The 21,160-nt window shown below is 38.1% G+C and overlaps 1 protein-coding gene across 3 annotated transcripts in view; it reads left to right on the top strand.

The window, feature by feature from the left end:
- The window catches only part of MACROD2 (mono-ADP ribosylhydrolase 2), an 851,353-nt gene that overhangs the window by 242,141 nt on the left and 588,052 nt on the right, over positions 1 to 21,160 (top strand). For all 3 annotated transcript variants that reach the window (XM_059840665.1, XM_059840666.1, XM_059840664.1), the window contains exon 5: positions 20,277 to 20,393. In XM_059840665.1, the coding sequence (XP_059696648.1) occupies positions 20,277 to 20,393 (117 nt within the window). The remainder of the gene's footprint in view (positions 1 to 20,276; positions 20,394 to 21,160) is intronic.

Below are 21,160 nucleotides of genomic sequence, written 5' to 3' on the forward strand. Positions count from 1 at the left end.
CACCAACTTCATTAATTTCCATTTTTTTTACAATTATGAAGGTTTTTTTGGATGGTGTTTTACTACAGGCTTGCTTGGTGTTAGATGTTTTAAAGCAACATCTTGATATGAGAATTTCTAGTTGAATTAAATACATATTTAAGTGAAGTACAGCCACATGTGTACCTTGTAAAATTAGCTACTATGCAGTGATTATCCAGAGGAATTTAATTCCTAGTTTGCTGATAATCTCTTCTTACACAGAAAGACAGAAAACATTTTTATCATTACATTTAGCATTCCTCCTGTGAGAGTCTGTAAGAAAACACATCAGATGAAATAAGAACATTCTTTGTGTGTGTTTTAATAGCAATTAACTCACTGGACATCCTCTAAGTCCTTAATTAAAATGATGGGTTTGTATGTTGCTTTGTTTCAGTATTGACAGGCTTGTCTGCCCAAGACCATTTAATGAATCACCTCACCATTGAGAAGAATAATGGGCATCTCCCATAAACTAAAACATCACCAAACTTCCCTGTCTGTCTTCTCTGTGCTGGAACAGGCTTATTTGTCATGCCTTTCCATTTCCACTGCACCCTTATTATTGCCACTGTATTTACCTCTTATCTGATAGACGAGTAGCAAAAATAATTTGGGCAAAACCAAGTTCATTTAATTTGTATTTACTGTAAATGATCTGAAAAATGAGTTGCAGAAAGTTGCCTTCCTACTTTGAAATTCAGAGTTTTGCACATTTTGTGTTGCATGTTTTGTATCTTTCCTCCTTTAATTATTGTTGTGGTAATAGAACAGGTGGGATTTTTTTTAATGTAAAATCTTAAATTCCTGGAGTAATAAAACATACCTATATTAAACTCTGTACAAAATATTTGTCAGAAGGAGTAATTAAAATTAATTAGTGCTTCTGGCAAAAGTGTAATTGTGCCCTAAAGGTATTGAGCACTGGACTGGAAGATGTTTTTAAGATTTTCCAACAAAGTAAACAAAACAAATTTCTTTAAATGCAAGACTGCTTTGAGAGTCAACCCATATTATTGCAGCTTGCCACTCATGCTTATTGATCACATCTTGTCTTCCCAAGAGGAACTCTGCAGTCTCTCCAGGAAGCATTATCAGCTCCAAGCTGTTCCTCTTGGCCACTGTGCTCTGACCACATGATAAATTATTACTCCTCATGCATAAAATATGGGATGGAGGGATTGGTCATGTGTGCTCCTCCCATCCCCAGATGTTACATTAGGATATGCTTGCCCAGAATAATGTCACAACCTTTCATTATTTACAGAAGTCAGAGCAGCAGCCGGTGTAATGATGGTGGTGTTTGGCATATCTATAGTTCTTCTATCTGAGGAATGTAAAGTGCTTTACAAACACTAGTTAGACAAGTGTTATCTTTCCATCATTACTATTAAGTGGCCCTACTGGAATAATCAGCCTGCTATTAACTGAAGTTTCTCTCTTCTCCAGTTGTATTTAGCATGGTGAAATAATTGACATACTTACTGTGTGCTCTTATTTCCTTACTTCCCCTGTTCCTTTTACTTTGTACCTTACTCCTTTAGGACTCCTTTTGGAAGAAGGAGCTTGATTTTTAAAGAATGTTTGTTCTCTAACTGTGAAACTGGAAAAAAAAATCATTTCATAGCAAAGTTGTTTTACAAATTGTTTAAGAAATTTCTACGAGGTCAGTCTCCAAAGTCAGACTCTCTAAGGCCCTGTCTCAATGTGTGTTGCAGAGTAGCTGGAGAATATGCTCCTTTCTTGAATCTTTGTAGAGTTGCCAGAACACCTTTTAGACAGAGGAAGAAATAGAATCTTACTGTTTGGCAGTAATGATGGGCTACCCTGTATGGTTCTATAGCTTCTTGGCAATATTGTATAACTCTTCTGTCTAGGAAGAATATAAAAGTTGCAGACAGCTTTTATCTAACCTGACAGGGTACAGTAAAATGTGGTACTCACAGCTCAGGAGGTGCTATCTCTCCAAATGCTGCCAAAATATATTGATGTGCCACAATACAGGGCTGCTTTATTAAACTCCCTAAATGAGAAAGTGGGATGGGATTTACACATTTCCTGTCTCACTAGCCAGAAGTACCTCTGTTCCCTTTCTTAGGGAAAACCATGTACTTGTAGGATATTCACTTTATGATTTGAGACCTCTTTCCACTCATTTGCTTGAAAAGTGTGATGGAGGAAAACCAAGAGAAAGGCTTTGCTCTGTGGCTGTGCTGGTTGTTGCTGGATGGCCATTTTGTAAACTCTGTGTTGCTAAGTCAAGAAGTCATACAAAGGCCAAGGGATATCTTACAGGTACAAGATGTGCTTTTCTCCAAGCAGAAGAACAATGCTGGTCCTTTCACAGCATATTTTCAATTCCTTTCCCTGGCAGATGTCAGAGTAACAGCATTTGAAAAGGCATGGGAACATGGGACATCTTCTAGGTTGTAGCTTTAAGTCACCAATACTTGTCTTGGAAGAATTTCCAAAATCTGTCCTTCCAGTTTCTGCTGTGTTTCTGCATCTTCTGAGCTAGATGAAGCATTTGAACACAAATAACTTTATGTTCCCATTCTTTAATGTGATCATTGTGCTTGACAAAGGATACATTTTATGTATCAAAAAAAAAAAAGTACAAGTGTAGATTTATGCTTAAAATTTGTAGTATTTCTTCTTCTGGTAAAATTGACTAGAAGCATTACAGAAGGTCTAAGGCATAAGGAAAAGAAATCAAATTTCGTGTTTTCTAATCTTACACACACTAAATTCCTTTTACAATGATTTTTAAGCTGTACTGTGTTAGGTCAGGTCTGTTACTTGCCTCTTCTGGGGAATGTCTGCATATGCTCCTGAATGTAATAACATCTCTTCTTTTTCTAATTTTTTTGGTAGCTTTTCTTTTCAGTAGTATAGAAGAATTACATTTATGCTCTTGGGAACTGCTCATGGTTTTGATTCAGTAAAGCACTTTTTGTATGAATAGATAACATTTATCATTTGCTTAATAACTGTCAATTTATATGCTAACGTTGAATAATCAGAAGTAAGATAGAGAAAACACATTTGGTTATTTAACAATGCCATTTGACTGTTTGTAGTGTTTTAAGAAGGGCTATATTATTATACATGTGAGAGAGACATTGGCAGCACAGGTATTTAGAAAGAATTTGTTTGCTTGTTGAAAAAAGGATGTTTGACAAAAGCTTAATTGTTGTTTTCCCATACCTGTGCTGGGGGACAGGAGCACTGCAGTTGGTGTGGTGCTTTGTGCATCCCCCCCAAGTGTCTCTGCATCCAGTGGAGAATGCTCCCAGAATCCTCATTTATGAAGAAACCTTTCTGAGATGCACATTCATGTTCTGTGGTGCCTCATGTGTGTTGTATCCAATTTAATGTTTTTAAAAAATATGCCTTGTTTTGTACAGTGTAGATCCATTTCTGCTTTACTTTGTAGCAGTTTTTGTTTTGATGTGTGGTGAAGCAGTATCTGGCCAAGTGTAAGTAAATGAGAATTGGGGAGAAAGTACAACAGTCACACCTACTGCAGCAGGAATGGGAGCAGAGCCATGAATACCTCATTGGCTGTAGTGGTTTCTATGCCCATACACACATTATTTTTGTGTGTGTTTTAGCAGGGCTTGGGTTTTAATTCTCTCACAAAGCTCAAGACCAGAATATGTTTAGAAAGGGCATTAAAGAAACCAATGACAACAGAGGGGGAAGCTTTCCTCTCAGTCAAGGAATCTTGTGTACTGCAAGAAATTCCTCTCCTTACTGTCCATTGCATTGTGGGAACAATTTATTTTGTCCTTGAGATTAATCTAGGAGTTCATCCATGGAAATGAGAATACTGACACTGGCTACTGAGTCTTCTGGTTTGTCCTAGCACTGATACTCTCCAAAAAGCTTTACATACAAATCTCTGCACTTCTCCCTTCCCCCTGCTGCAGTCCCTCTGATTTTTGATGTTTGAAGGCATTGAACCCTGGCTTATATATATGTAATGTTACTATTAAAGCACTTCTCCATCATTTTAAATTTAAGCATAGCCTGAAGCCAATATGTTGAAAGAGGTTTAAGAGGAAGGAAGGGGCTCTTTTGGAGCTGCTCTGCAATGATTTTTTGATTGTTCACAGAGTTCTGGAGAAAGATGTGGCCAAGGTCTTATAGACCAAGAGGCTGGTTGGACTCCTGAATCACAAAAATCTTTTATGATAAACAGATGGTGCCAAATTTTGGACTAAATCCATTGTGGAATTACCAAGGGATGTTGTCTTTTTGGGAAATGGTGTTTAAATGTGTCTCTGTGTTTGACAGGGATGAAGTATACCCCCTGATTTGCTGGAATTAAAACTTAATTAGGCCAGGTTTCTCTGAGAAGCCCTAACAACTGTGTTCCCCCTTCAAACCTGCAGGTAATGAATAATGGAAGAGAAAGATTGAGCATGGCTATCTAAGCTTTTTTTCTTGTCACTTTTTATTCTGTACTTTTCTGGGGTATCTATTTAAAATATCAAGGGAACATCAGTAGTTTCACAATGATTGACTCTAAAAAAGTGCAAATGCTGTCTCATAGAGCTATTTTGTTGCTTTCAAGTAGGTAGACTTGCAACACTAACTCATATTTGATAGGGAATCTGCTGAAGATGAGAAAACATTCAGATGGGATGATGGTCAATATTCCACCAATAAATGCTAGAGGTGGAAGTTCAAGCCCTCATGCTCACTGAGTCATCCTCTCTGTCACATCCATGATCTTTCCTGTATTTTGTAAGTGTCCTGACCACAGGTGCACAGACTTCTCTTACTCATTCACAGACAGGCAGATTGCTGTAGTGTGACCTGGGACTCCTTGAAGTCCGAAACAGTTTTGTCAGGGATTTCTTGTCCAACTGGAAAGGAAATAGTGATAGTGTCAGTTTGTGCTTTGGTTGTGCCCCATCCTATATAAGCAGTCTGCAGATTTTGAAACACTCCCACTCTGGTTTCCTGGTGCTGTTACCTACTATTAATTCCCAATGCCTTATTTAATCTAAGGGTTATTTGCAGATGTATTTGATAGAGAGTTGCAAGTTTCAAAACAAGTAGAGTTCTAAAACATTTCTAAAAACTGACATGCAGAGAGAAGTTAAAGCCTCTGTGAAGCTGGGGAAATCCAGGGAGACTCTACCATTATATATTTTGTTGGAATTATGTGGCTGGTGTATTTCAGATTAGCTGTAGCACATGTGGCTTTTACCTGGCCAGCAACTCCAAAAGTCCAGGTTGGAGATGTGGAAGAGCTGAGTGTGAAGTGAGTGAAGGGGAGACAGGAGATCTGGGGCTTTCTGGAGCTACAGGGAGGGTTTGAACAGTACTGGAAATACTACCCATCATTTTACTCTCAGTTTCCCTCACTGTGTTTTCCTATTGGTTGTCCATCTCCATTACAAAGTACATAAGGTTCTCTGATAAAAGAGTTGTTCAAAACAAATGTTCTTGTAATATCTGTATCTGTGCTGACATGCACATAAGGCATTACTTGAGAAGGAGTGATATGTTGGTACTCAATTTTAAAAAATCCTATTTATTTAAAAAAAATTATGAAAGAAGTGTAGTTCAACAGAGAAAACTGTCTTTCAGAAAGTCATGAACATCACTCTTTACAACATTACTCTATCCCACTGAATTTTGTACAGTAATCATTTAAAAAATGTTTTAAAAAGTCTTTTGCTGGGATGTTTATGTAAGGGGTATTGATGGGCAAGTAGGTTTGTTCAGGCAAAGCAATACTTCAGCTCCAGGCCTTTGCATGTCAGTGTGAACTAATTAAAATCATATTGTGCAATAGGTCAAGAGATCAGGAAGTTGGCCTTCTAATTAGAAGAGATAGTTATAAATAAAACCTTGTTGTTGAAAAGGAAGAGGAAAAATTAAAGAGAAGATCTGTATGTGAGAAAAATAAATCAGAACCCTGTGCTTCTGCTGAAGGCTGTGTTAAAAGTCACCCCTTTCTCTCCTGCCTCTCACTGTGTTACAGAGAGAGACTCGAGCCCTCAGACTGTCCCTCATTAAGGCTCCTTGGGCTCATCCCTGTGCTGGCAGTGCCTGCCCATGTTGTGCATACCTCAGTCCTCAGATAACAAATAATAGCCTGGCCTCCCCAAACAGAGTCTGACTGGAGAATTCAGATCTGGCTTGTATTTGCTGTCAGCTTAGTCCTTTCATCCTCCTCAATACTTTAGCTGCACCTATTTTTTTGTGGTTCTTGCTATCACCACAAATGGGCACCTAGCCAAACTGGATAGGTGTTGTCTCAGGACTGTTTTTGCACAAGCCTTTTGAGCCAGCCTTCATTCTTTATTGTTTAGCTTTCACTCTTCCATCTTAATAATTGAACAGCATTTACTTTCAATAACATGTAGGTGTTGGGTGTTGTTTTACCCTGGAGCGTAAACATAATTAGTAAAAATAATAACAATAAACAGATTTTAGATGGTGGAACAGCTCTTCAACTTTTTCTGCAGTTTTTCATCACTTCAGAAGGATGGAAGGCTGATCTAGTTCAACCATGCATTTGTTTTGAAAAGGGAACCTGAGCAGGTGGTGGGACTGCATACCCTTAAGGCTCCAATCCAGCCTAATTTATTCTCTGATTCTGTGAAAGCATGTATGTTGAAAATAAAAGCCATTAATAATATTAAAGCTTGTAAATCTAAGATATCCATTTATCAGAGTGAAAGACACCATCTTTCCATAGGAACATGACCAGCTTGTCTTTACAGTGTGATGCTGGTAATATTGGAATACAGGGGATATTTATGGTGTGGGACTGTAAGCTAACCATTGGTCTTCTGGAGACTGTCTTATAAAATGTTTCCTCAGCACATTCACATGTGTTGCTTTTGGTTTGACCTCAGATGTGTATTTCACAAGGACTTTGCTGTGTAAAATGTTTTGTATAATATTGTGAAGGCAGGGAAGGATTCCTTTTCTCCATTTGCTCATCAGAAGTAACTAGAACCATAGGACTGGATTATTTGTGTAAGTCTCCTTGATGCTCTGAAAGAGTTTGTCTGTCCTGCCCTCAGTCTCGTTGGCTCCTAAGGCTTCATCCTTAACATCACCAGTGCCAGCAGAATGTATTAGTCATTGTAAGACAGGGCTTGTTTATGCCTGTACCCTAGGGTGGCTGCTGAATGTTTGTGTTCTGCCCTTGCTCAGTTGTTTGTTAGTGCCTGTTTACAACTAAAACTTTAAGGGATGAATATCCTATCGTGCTGACTTCTGTGTGTGGCTGATACAGAGCTCGAGTTTGATGTGAGTTGTTGCTTTGATCTTTTGAACTTTGATTCATACAGGTTGTCAGGCTCAGTACCAAACTGCTGCTTTGAAAATGTAAAGATTTGTTTTATTTGAGTGAGAGTGGGGCTTTCCCCCTTTATTTGCAGCTACACTAACTCAGGTGTGGCTAAAAATCCTGAAAAATTCAAATAAATTTCAATTCAAACCCATACAAGGTGGATGCACCTTGCTTTTTATAATAAGGGCCCAGCATGTGCTTTTGAAGGAAGTTCCCATGTCCTGTGGCTAAACACTTTGATATATGTACCTTGGAGCACATGAGCTAGGTTTCTTTCTGGTAAAAGTAGACTGGAAAATGTGCCCCTAATGCATTCCACTGGAAAACTGGCATTCAGCCCTAGAACCAGTCAAGATCTAGCTCAAAATAAAAATAAATAAAACCCCTTTGCACCATCAAAAAGCACCTGAACTGTCTATAATATTTATATAACAGGCTCTCACCACCAGCTGTTTTACTCCACAGGTGTGTTCTTACTGGTCCTCTGTATTTGCTAATGAAGATGTACCCAAAATGGTAAATTTTAATAGAAAAGTGTAGATACTATCCCCTGTGTATAGATGCCTGTTTACAATGCCTTGCCCAATTCACCACAGTCTCTTCTCATAATCCAGCTCATGACTTGCTCTTTGCAAGCCTTTGACTTCTATGAAAGTAAGTAGGTGAAGCTGTTTTTAAAAGTATGTTTTCTGAGAGTGGGTAGATGAATAATAAGAATCATGTGGAACTTTATTCTACATTTGACACCACTGACAAACTTTTTTTTTTTAAATTTTTCTAAAAATGGGCAAAGATTTTGTGCTATAAATGTTTCTAGAAATGAGGCCAAACTTGAAGAGGAATTTATTCCCAAAGTTCATCATGGATATAGCCTTTGGAGCTTTGGTACCTTCAGCCAGTGATGCCTGTCCTCTTACTTTGTCATACTGGAATGGTTGCTCCTTTCTAGTGATATCAGGCTGCAGTTTAGATATGAGCTACCTAAGGTTTAATGCCTCTGATGTAAACATTCAAGGTACCTTTTCAGAAACAGATTAACCCTTTGTGATTTTAATTCCTCTGCAAGCTTTTTAAACTGGCACCATCCTTTTTTTGTACAGTGCATCAAATATATATTATTCCCTCTCCTCCCTTTAATGCAAGCTGGAAAATAAAATCTGGAGGCGTAAATATAATACCAGATATCACAGGATATATATTGTTCAGTCTTTCTACTCATGATTATATGTATTTACTTTTAAAACTGTGTTTTTATATATTGGAAATATGCACACTTGAACGTGTTTGCTACAGCTTTTATGGGCTAATGTTGAGCTGCTTTTTCATTTTAAAGCCATGTCTCAGTGCTCTTGTATTATTTTGTTAATATTGCTCAAACTGCAGAGCACTTGAGATGCTTTGGCCAAAGTGTTGTTCAGAATTACCTCTTTAAAAAATCAGTTAATATTGATCCACATCCGTAGAATGTTGCTATGGAATTGATGCTGTTTACTCGTTAATCACTGCAGACTGCAGCTCCCAGGGCTGGCAATGTGACTTGTTTGTTCCATGTGACAATCGCTTTATAAATGTCAATAAAATCAAGACAAAAAACTCTAGTGCAACTGGAACTAGCAACTCAGTATTTTCCTCATTATTTTTGGCAGCAAAGTAGTCTTACAGAACAGTATGCAATAAAACACCAGCCAACTGAGTCCCACACTGTGGCTATAATTACATATTTTTGTTTGCTAATCAGTAGAATTTTTCTGTGTACACTATTATACTTTAATGGTTCTGTTGCAACACCAAATTTACTACAATGTTCTCTTGAAGAAAATGGCACATAATGATTTTGTATTTACTACAAGAAGATATTAAACTAAATAATACATAATGATGCTACACAGATTAACCAGCTCTTTAGTTCTTCTGTTCCTTATCTGTGCTTTAATGGTGTTTTAGGACAAACATAAAGTTATTTGGGAGGGAATTACCGAACTGGTAAATATAGCCATCTGTGTGGGATGTCTTGTTTCTTACTTGAAAACTATTAGATTGTAAATTTAAGCTGTGCTTAGTACTTTAATTTCCCTTCCCACAACTCATGGAGCATAAAGAGGGTTGCAGCCAGCTCAGATAAGTAATAAGTTCATTAATTACAGGTTTACCTTTTTTTGTAGGTTAAAAAAGCTTGTGTGGGCCTTGATTAAACAAGCTGTTGTGGTGTGGCCCTGTGGAGGACTGGGCAGGAAACTGCTCAGAGAAGCTCCCCATGCAACTTTTGGAATCAGTCTTCCATTTAACTCTAATGGTTTCTTGCTGTTATCAGGCTCTGTGCCCTTCTCAGGTTTTTTATATTATTTCTGTCCAAAGTGATTGCACTGCAAATAACCCCCAGGTACAGTGGGCAATGTGGAAGGCAAGGTATCTCAAGCTTTCCCATTATCTTGTTTTTATTTCTGTCATTAAATAAATAAATAAACACATGAGGGTTTTTATTCCTTTTCTTTTTATTCATGATTATTCTGTCACTAATTTCCACTTTATAATTCTTGGGAGAATTCTTACCATCTTAAGTTAGTGTAAGGCTTTTCCACTTACCTTGGAAACAGGACTTTGCTGTCAGACACAATCTGTCTAGCAGTGGAAAAGGGAGGCACGGTCCGATGATGGCAGCTTGCTCCTGTACAGCAGATACAGTTAATTGTGTGTGAAGGTTGTGGTTTTTTATAGATTGAGATATAGATCTAATATTTTTTTGTAGATTTGTCAGTTTCTGCCATGCAATCTGACATACTACTGCAAATAAATAGTTTCCCTTCTGCATTTGATTTGTAGTGTAAGTCTGTATCAGGATATGACACTGGTTTTAGAGGGAATGTTGTATTTAGTTTATGTGATATTTTTGCATGTGGCTGAACAAGTTGATATTTCAGCATTGCTAAATGTTGATTGCGTCCTAGATCTTGTAAGTTATCTTTTGGCAAGATCTAGTAAGTTACCTTTTTCTTGATTGTGTTGCACATAGGATTTGTCACAGGTTCTCAACAAAAGGAAAGAATATTTCAGAATATTTTTTTTTTATGGCTAATTACTACTCAGGCTTGTGATAAAACACTGTCTGAAAGAACCTTGTTCATACATCATTTTTCTGGTTAATCTAGTGTTTACCTTTTTCTTCCCTTGTATTTATTCCATTAGAATATATTGTAATGCATTCAATTGGATTTACCTATTGCAAGGCAGTTTTTGTATACGTAATACCATTAATTAATCTGGTTTGAAACAGCACTCCAAACTGAGAGAATGTTTCTGTGATTGCAGACTGAGGAGTATCTCAAGCAAGTTTTCTCCCTTCAGTGGTTCACAATAAAAGTAAATTAGCACAAGTGAAAATGGTCCAGGAAATAAGAAAACCAGCTGCTCCTCAGTAAATAACTTGGAGTTTTCCTAGAGCCTGTTAAGCCTTGCTGCGAGGCAGAGAGTATCTCCTTTGTTTATGCTCAGTCTTACTCCTTTGTACATTCCAGCTGCTGCCCTAATTCAGAGTTCCTACAATCCCCATGGTTTTTTTAAGTCCTTTTGAAGTATGCCCAGCACTGAATGTACTTTGCCTCTGTAACTGACCTTTCCTCTGGTACTTTCTTCACCCTCTCTCTCACAGTTGGTGCATCATGGAAACCTCCAGGAAGGTGATGTGCTGCTGCATGGTCAAACTAAACCTGTATGGGTTAGAGGGGAAGGGAGGAGACGGCTCTTAAAAACAAACAAATTCCTTAGAAATTTTTTGAGGATTAATATTTGAAGCTGTAAATCATGAAAGCTTTTTCTTGGCAGATCTGCCCACCTTTCTTTTGAAAGATTTTTCAGAAGTGGAGCTATTCCCCTTGCACAGTGTACCTCCTTTGTCTGGCTCAGGCTCAGTGTCTTCTCCCAGGCTTTCTCAGAAACTTTAATGTATTCTTTCATTCCTGCAGTGATGCAAAGTGTTCTGGTGCTTGGTGCACCCTATGGCTAAAGAGAAAAATCACCTTTCCCGTGTCTAGATTAGTTTTATTTAATTAGAAGTCATATTTCCTTATGGAAGCCCTCAGGCTTCAAATCCACAAAGATCTGTGTGAGAATGACCTCCTTCCCTGTTCTCTGTCGAGAAGGGCTTATATCACCTCCCCTTGCAGTTTTGTGGGGAAAGAATGGTTAACATTATACTTTTTTTTTTTTTTTCAATTTTCACTGTACCTTTAAAATTCTCTGGAATGACATGCCAAAAGCCTTTTAGGCTGTGAGGATGCATCACTGTTACAAGGCTTCCTTTTACACAGTCATTTTATAATTATTACTTGATAGCCTGCTCTGTCTAAATCCTTGACCTGTGCCTGTCAACTGCTGGCTGATTGTAGTGAATAAATTTGTATAATCACTGCACGATGACTGCTTAATAACTGTACTCCAAAAATGCAAATATCTGTTCTGGCTTAACACAATTCATCTGCTTTGACCGGCCCGTGCACTTAGTATTTTTGAAACATTTATAAGTAATGGAGCACACCCTTGCAGTCTCCTATCTTCTTGTGCTGAGCTCTAAAATGCTGAAATGTACAGAAAAGAAAAAGCTGTATTAAAAAAAATCCAAAGAAAAATAGACATCAGGCAACAGAGAAGAAGCACTTGTCTGTATGTGTTGTAAATGAGGGGAAAAAAGCCCCTAAACAAAAAACTTCCTTAAGGATTATAGAAAGTTTTTCTATTATCATTCTGTTTTCTGGGTTAGCAATATGCCTTTTCTCAGAATAACCTGTGGTATTAATTTCCTTGTCTGCATTAGGAGAAGACTATATAACATTGGAAGATACAAATTCAAAAGCCTATTTGGGTCTGAGATGTTTAGAAAATACTCAGGAAAAAAAAACCCCAGCCCAAAACCAAAAAAACCCCAAACCAAACCAAAAAATGCTAAAACCACACGATAAAAAGCAAGGCCATAGTCATACAGAAAAGACATCTTTCTCATGTTTGTGATTTTCCAGTGCTGGTAATTTCTTTCTTTGATTTGTCCTCTTCTGTAAGCATTTTCTTTGGCCATCAAGTGACATAGGTTGCTGAGACAGCTGGACAGCAAATCATACCAGTTTGTCCATTTCTGTGTTCTTTATTGCAACATCAGAGCATCAGTAAATAGCTTTTTTAAAAAAAAAAATCTGATTTTCATTGCCCTAGAAGACACGCTTATTATCTTGTTATCAGATTCTTGTTTTTAGCCTTTCTCTGAGTTTAACTTAATGTGTCTGAACCGTGCAGGAGGAAAAAGAGAATCCATAGTTCAATGCACCAGACAGAGCTTGGTATGACAGTAGTGGCCCAATGTCTTCAATAGCCATCATGGCAAAGAGGGTTTCAGGGACATTTTGAAGGCAATAATATGGATATTTCCTAAAAAATAACAGTCATGTAATAATAGCACAGCAACATGAGTAAAAATCCAGGGCAGAGTAGGCGTCTTAGCAATGAAATGTGGATAAACCTTTGTTGTCTTTGCAATCTGTGCAGTATCCAGCTGGAAACCAAGTGCTGTGGCTGCCCAGGAGGCTGAGGAAAGGATTTCAGAGTGGTCAGACCCATTTCTTCAGGGTGATACCACCTAAAACACCTTCCACCTTCTTTTTCTTTTGGGAAGCTGGGGGAGCAAGTTGGGAGGAGTGTGAGCTGAGCTTGGTTTAATAGCACAGGGTAGCCTGAATTTCTCCAGACTTATCACTTCCCTCCTCAGTAAACAACAACAAGCAATTTTTGTGCTCACTGTATGTAGGGCTTGGCTGTCTCCTTTCCATCTGGAAAAGAGTGTGGCATGTCAGGTGTCTCAACACTAACACAATTAAGAGGAAGTGAATGGCTCCTTCACACATGCCTTAATGTCAGCAGTTTGGACTGGGAAAAACTGGAAAAGCACTATTGGAGCCTTTCCTACTGTTTTCTCTTGCCAAAAGTGTGACATTCAGACAGGTTTATCAGCCCCGTGTTTCTCTGAGCCCTTATGCTGCTTGAGTGGGCTGACAAAAGTGTGAATCCTATTGACATTACAGCTCTCATCTACAAAATTGGAGCAGAGCACTCGAAGACTAAGAAAGATGATGTCATAAGTGTGAGATAAAATGAACACTTTCTTCATTGTTTAGTTGTTTATGGAAGGAATTTGCCAATCATCATTGCCAGCATGACAGGACAACTTTGACTTGGCTTTTCGTTTATTTTTAATATGAGTTTCTGGTATCCTGAGACATTTAGCTAAAATAAAAAAATCTGCCAAAATTTGTGAGCTTCCTGTTGGTTTGTGTTTTGTCAAAGTAGGAATAATTGGCTGTGTGCAATAAATGCAGGGCACTTAGGTTTTCAGATTTGTGGGCAAGTGAGCTTTATTTTGAGTTGTTGATTTCTTTATCCATATGGGCTTTTTGCCAGTTTATGGCAAGGACATTGATTATGTTGGATGTTTCAGCTGCTTTTGTTATGCTTGACTGTGAACTGCATCCAGATAAGGTCAATCTTCTCTTAAAACAACCAGTAGGTTTTAAAATTTAATTCCCAATGCTTTTCACAGTGGCAGGCAATTACTGGTGGTTTGTAATGCTAAATTTATAGGATTTCAGCTAAACAATACTCAAAAATACAAGTTTCCCATGTCTGACTTTACAATAAGTACATTGTAGTTTTGTTCCTTGCAGTATATACTGGAATAATGGTTTATTATGTTTATTATTACTTTTCATTAAACTTGCTCTGCAGCGTGGTTGGTTGGAGCTGGGAGGATCCCCAGCTGTAATTCTACCTGCTGGAAGGCCCCTTGTGCAGCCTCAGAATGTTGATTTCTAAGAAAAGAAGGCACTGTACAGAGAATGTGGATTGACATATTAGGTAATCAGCACTTTAAACATCAAGACTTGCAGGTCCTATTTTGATCTTAAATAAAGTGTATCCACCAAGGGTTTTTGAAAGTAAGAATATTTAAGGAATGTGAATGTAGATTGTAATGAAATGTGAACCTAATTCAGGGAACTAGACATCTCAAAATGAATGATTCATCTGTGCTTTTTGTGTTTAAGATGGAGAATTTTAAGGATAAAGGTTAAGACCATGCTTTTGAACGCTGAGATTTTGGACAGGAAATACTGTATAATTGCTACGTTCTTAAAATTAATTATGTTGGAGGCCTATAAACCAGTGCATTGATTAAAAATCTCCAGTTCATTAAACTTCCCAATGACAGAGGCCATCCCAGTAATAAAAACTGCTGTTCCTAGCAGTTGACTGGCATCTGTGTAATAATCTTTTTAAGATCCCACCTTTGTTTGTTAGAGCATCACCTGTTGTCTTTTGATGGCAGGATTTATTTCCTCTTGACATTGGTCTCAGAGGTACAGTTGCAACTTTGGCAGCAGTTGACTCCAATGAACTTTGCAGAGGTACTTTACTGGTTCAGCAGAATGAGGCTGAGTTTCATTGTGAGTTGGTTCTTTGATTTTTATGTGGGGGTTCAGTGGTGTTTTTTTGGACTTTGTCTTTTTGTTTGGTTTTGTTTGTTTTCCTCCTGGTTGGCACACACATCCTTGCAATGGGCATTTTTGGAGGGTCCACAAGAAGGAGGATGGGTGTAGCCCATCCTACAGTGCACAAAGCAGTTTCTTCTTTTGTCCCCAGCAGTGCATCTAAGGCAATGACATTATCCTGGTTTCATGCACTCGTGGCATTTGCCATGTGGAAGAGCAGTACCACTTCAGAGATATATCAAGCACAGGTGACTTTCTGAAATAAGGAAAGCACATGGATTTCCTACTGAAAATAAGAAATTAAGAATCTGGAAAAGCACCAGAGAACAGGAATTACTATGGAAAAAAAAGACTATATAGGTTCTTGAAATGTAACACAATAAATCTGCATATGTTGTTTACATCATAGCTTCGCTTTATTCAGCCTTGCACACAAGGTCACAAAAGAAATTTGGGCCTTATTATTCCTGGAGGAGTTTGTAATTTTTGCTGTGGTGTTAGATTACCTTACCCTTTTTATTACCATCTGCACTGCAAGGCTAGTTTTGCTGAGGTTATTTTTTTTTAAGCAGCATCCCATGATACCCTTAATTCTGTGTTTCCTGTGCTTTTGCTTCATTTGCAATTTTAAGACATTTTCTCTAAGAAATAGATTTGTTCTATATTGTATAGCAGTAAATTAGCTAGTATTTTTACTATATTACTTTAACCCTTTAATTCTGGAGGACAAAAGCAATTGTTTTACAATAAATTAATTAAGAAAGGATTTCACCTATTAGTATCCTTCAGTGTATAGAGAGAAAGATGGTGTCAAAGATTACATATTTTTGTTTAACATGATGTTTTTCATATGCTGCCCTTTTGCATAGGATTTTTATTTTGATACCTGACTTTGTTAATGTATTTTAAGCAATTATTTTCAGCTGACTTCTTTGTGCAACCAATGCCATTGACTGCAGTAGCTTTGGAAATAGTTTTTCTTCATTAATGGCTTCTGGTGAATTGTTGGGAGAACAAAGTGTTGTCCCTAGTGGCTTCTGAAACCTATGGAAGCATGCAATGAAATAGCTATTATTTTTCATGGAAAAAAAATATTAGAGTACTACTTTTAATAGCTTTACACAAGCATGAACAACTTGAACTACAGAGATGAAATGAATCTGAAGTTTCTCCAGTTGTTTTTCAGCCCTCAAGATGTTGTTCATGTTGGTTGGTCTTCAAAATTGACAAGCCCCTTCCATGTGCTTGTCTACCCAAGCGTGGTGAAACAATAAATACAGAAACCCAGTTTTTCTGGGCTCTCCACACATGAAGGCACTGGGTAACAGGATCACTTTTCAAAAGGCAGGCCAACCTGCATTAAGTCTTTGCAGTCAGTCAAAAGCCCAAGTTTTGTGTGCTATTTCAGAGAATTTATGGGATCTCAGATTGTGGGGTACCACTTTGTTGGGATGGGAGGCAGAAGAGAAGAGGGTTTTCTCCACCATCCTGTGGGTGCTTGCTGCCTCACTGGTGGCCCTAGCAGGACTCAGTGCTCTCAAAAATCCTTCAAAGTAGCTTGGTTTATAAGCCTGACACTCATTTCAAGAAGCAGAGCACCAAGAGGGATAGCTAGAAGCCCTCTCTTCAGTACCTTCAAGTGTTGTCAATTGATCAGCATGCAGATCAGAGATCACATTTCTTTCAGTTATGACTGACAGTTTTGTCTGTGGGATTTTTCCCACATCTTTCCCATAGACCTTGAATGGCAGGTCACTTGTGTATGAAAATGACCCAAAGCATATCTATGAGATTTCCATAAACCTGAACAGGAAGGCAGCCTGTAGAAAAAAGGCACACTGTGAGGCAGAGTGAGGGCTTTGAAGTGAAATGACATTTTTTTATTGGTTGTAGAAAGCAGTGATAAAGCACAATTCCTTGTCACTGTCATGTGATGCCAAATCAGATTTGACTGGGTTTTTCAGCCAGTTGTACAATGAACAGTGGGATATGGTCTAATTTTTTTCCATATCTGCTTGGAATAATACAGATGAGCATCTATATAGCAAACTGAGATTTGAAAATACAGATGAACTATGTATTGATGAACCAATATATTGAGGATTTTTCACTTTTCTGTTAATCTGGCAGCATGCCATTATTATGGTCTAAATTTCTTCCTCATTACTCCAGAATAACAAAATGTCTTTGACCATAATTTTTCCCTCCTGAGGTTGTTATTATCTGTAATTTCCACTAAGTTTCCTTGTTAATAGTGCTTGTTTCTCTGTACACTGACGTTACTAGTTGCTACACACCTCCAGAAAACAGAATATCTCATGTAAATATTTTGTACATGCCTGTTCTGTGTTTCTCTTTTTTCTTTATTAATATAGCTAAGACATGTTGTAGCAGAGGCTGAAGAATCATATTTAGATTTGTCTATTTACTCTGCCTTTGCAATTATCTTACTTTGTGTTATTCAGAGTGCTCATATTTGGGCAATATATTTCAAAATAATTCTGAAGTGAATATATTATTTGAAACTAAGATTAATTTTGGTATGAGTTATTGAGTTATGAAATAAATGCTGCATAGACCAGAGGTCATCTCTATTCATGTATTTAATGAAGTATGATAGGAGAAAGAGGTTATTATGAAAGTTTTGGGTGGTTTGGGTTTGGGCTTTGATTTTGTTCGTGCTGTTCTCCCCCTTCCCAGCCCACTTTTCATTCTTCCATGCCATCAGTCACTGAAGTATATCAAATGCTAATTTCTACTTTTCCATCTAAGCCTGTCTGGAGTATTCAATCATTTTCTCTTGTGCCACCTTTATAAGGGAAGTATGCATGTCTACTTGTTCCATTCTGGCAGATGTCTTCCATTTTCCTTGTCATATGTCAGGATTGGTTGTGATAGAATTGATTTTTCTCTGTTAAGAATTCAATTTTTTTCAATTATTCTTTCATCCTTCTGGAGCTTCTTTGCTTATAAAGGTTGGACACAGACATATGGGATCAGGAAACTACTGATAGGCCATCTTTATCATAGCTGTATTTGCATTAAGAGCACCCTTCCAACATGAGAGGGGTTATAGATGGGGAGCTGGGATGTCCTGTGTGATCACAGCTGCTCTGACACATGGAATGCTGATATTGGGTATTTTAATCCATCACACGTGGATTTTTGAAGGGGCAAACCTGTGCTTGCATTTCCTGGCAGAGGCAATGGCTTCCTTCTGCAGGTCCTGTTGTTTGGCTGTGCTCTGAGCTGGACTTGTGCTCAAGTGAATGGAGTTTGAGGAAGAAGAGTTTGGTTTGTGCAGTTGAGAGAGCAGCTGAGCCTTGCACAGGCACTGCTCAAAGCAAAGTGCTGAACTGGTGGGGACAGGAAGGACCTCAGAGGTGGGAATGATTGGTCAGCCACCAAGCAAATCCTTGCATGGACTTGAGTCCTTGTCCAGTATTCCTGAGGACTTCTTCCTCTGTAAAGGTTCATGGAGAAAGTGCTAGTCCTAAGCATCTGTGCTGTTTTTATGTTGGTGTCTCAGGAAGTGCCAAGGTTGGTAGAGATTGTGGTGGTGCTGCTTATAAAAATACTCTTGAGGTTTCAGTGCCTACTTTACTTATCCTGCTTGGTTTGGAAGAGCATTTAGTAATTAGGTTAAAACAATTAAATTGGATATTATGAGCACAGGATGGATTTCAAACATTCTTTCTTCCCCTTAACATTAGAAAATATTTTAGTCTTGCAGCAGCATCTTGCAGTCTGTTGTGCAGAGATTTTGGGTAAGTTAAAAGTAAAAGTTCAGGTGAGGTAGAATGAGAAGCCTTGGTGTCCTGGGACAGAGAACGTGCAATGTGCTTGCAGCTGGTGGCTTGGCATCCGTGGTCTTTTCAATAAACAATTTTAGAAAATTTCATTGAGAGTGCAGTATCACATGATTCTGTAGTTATCTTTTGCTAATATAAAGTACTGCAAAAAAACGTTTTGAAAATCAGTGACAGTGTGTCCAGGGTGGGCATGGAGTATTGCAAGGTACTGGTTATCCAATTTTACTGTGTCACCTGAACATGAACTCTGGTATAGAACTCCTCAGAAAGGACAACCAGGTGTTTAACACTTAGCAGAAGACAGTTTCATCCATTTGAAGATGTTATCTGCCTCCCCACCTGGGCCTGCCTGACTTCAGGAGATACTCAACACCTCATAAAACCTGTTATGGCCTGAAGGTGGAGAGGACAGCAATTGTTTCATCTCGGGGGAGGGAGTTTCCCCAGCGGGCTCTGCATGGTCCGTGGGAACACTTGAGTGCCATGGGTTGCCCAAATGGGAGCCTGTAGGAAGCTACACAGCTCCTGCAGTGACCAGGTGATGTGAATCTCTTAAAAACCCATCCCCCCTTGGCTTTCCAGACCTGTTGTGGTTTAACTGCTTCAAACATGCTGCAGGGCACAGCTCTAAGTTTCAACGAGTTAAATCTGAAATAAAATCTGAAATCAAACAATGTTCATATAGATACTTCCTTTCTTAACTCTATAAGTATTTGTTTAGCCTTTATACTTGAGCTTATTTTACCTTTTGAGTTGATGTTGTAGTTTACATGAAGATTATTTCTCCTAGTTGAACTGCATAGCTGCTGCTGAATTAGGGCTTTACTCTAGTGAATATGTCCGTGCATACACTACTTCTTTTATTATTTTCTATCCTTTTTCTCAAACTTTTTGCTATAATTACAGTAAATGATTTCTTGGATTGCATGTTGAGAGGGCAGAATTGCTGTGCCAGCAGCCTTGTTTTATTCTTTTGCTGGCTCCTGAGGGTAATAAGATCTATGCTCTCTACAAATTTTCTTGCATACTTAGCTGCAATTGCAACCTTTAGTGATTATTTTTTAATTAACTGCAAACTATTGCATGAAGACCGCAAAATTTTTAAAAATGGAAAAATTTGAAAAGCTCAGAAGTAGCTATTTTTTATATTTCAAAACAATAAGCATTATTTCTTGGAATTTTTAGATAAGGCATTAGTAGCATGGTGACATTTAATGACCTGCACAATTGTAGAAGTATCAGAGGTATGTTGTAAAAGAGACTTTGGCATTTAGGTGGGGATCAAAATCTTTTCATAATTTGTTGTGAGAATTTCTTGAGCCTTCAGTAAGATCCTTTTCTAATGCTGAAATTTTTATTCTACTTTACATTTTCTGGATGTTTGCTTTTCAATTAGCAGAAGTTGGCTAAACATTATGTTTTTGCAAAACTCACTGACTAATTCTATCAAAAGAAAAACTTGTATGTATTTAGATATCAACTTACAGATCAATTGGTCTGGGATGTGGGTGTAAAAATGGGCAGTAAATGTTTATGACCATGAGTAAAGGCAACATTAAAAAGTGGCTTTTAATAAGTTCTGGGTTTGTTTTGTAGTGGATGGCTGCATACACCGAGCTGCTGGGCCCTGCTTGGTTGCTGAGTGTCGCAACCTGAGTGGCTGTGAGACTGGACAGGCCAAAATTACCTGTGGATACGACCTACCTGCAAAATGTAAGTCAAGCCTTTCTCTGTTCTTGCTCCCAGCACGTGTTGCTGGTGTGCACGGTTCATTTCCCTGCAGTCTAATTCAACGGGGTATTCATTTTACACAATTAGCAGTGGGACTTAATTAAGCGTGTTCTGTAATAATGTCTTCCCCTCAAAGCAATTCAGGCTTTTCTAACTGATTAGTTCACCTATGTTATGCGATGAAAACCTACATGTCTCTAAAATATAAAGCATCTTTCATGTTTATTTTTTGCAAGCTAGAACCTATCCTTTCATCTGCATAATAAAGGATTGGAAATGCTGTATGAAATATGAACAAAATATACATTATCATATTTAAGTTCCGCGGAGACAGTTTTTTGAAATGTTGCATATTTGATGTTCTTCATGCTGATTCCTTGATTGTGAATACTTTGAGGGCCCAGGAGATCAAAGTGATGTATTGTGTTTTCAGCTGCTGTGTAGTGTCTGATTGGCAATTACTGTGAAGGCATCTGTCACACTTTAGCTTTCGCCAGAGCGCCAGCTCAGTGCTGGAATGTTTTTGCACTTTGAAAGTGGAATTGTCAAAAATTTTCCTCCTATTTCAAGCAGGAAGATGGTTATTGGACTGGGTTGTGTAGATGTTGAGCTTGTCTTGCAAAACACTAACATTTTCACAGCACGTTGGTCAGCCAGTCCGTTATGTGAGAATAAAAAGTAGCAAATCTTTGCAAATTAGGATCTTACAGAATAGTATATTAAGACATGAGGAAACAAATACCATTGTA

This window comes from Haemorhous mexicanus, chromosome 3, assembly GCF_027477595.1.
Source record: "Haemorhous mexicanus isolate bHaeMex1 chromosome 3, bHaeMex1.pri, whole genome shotgun sequence".
Taxonomy (NCBI): Eukaryota; Metazoa; Chordata; class Aves; order Passeriformes; family Fringillidae; genus Haemorhous; species Haemorhous mexicanus.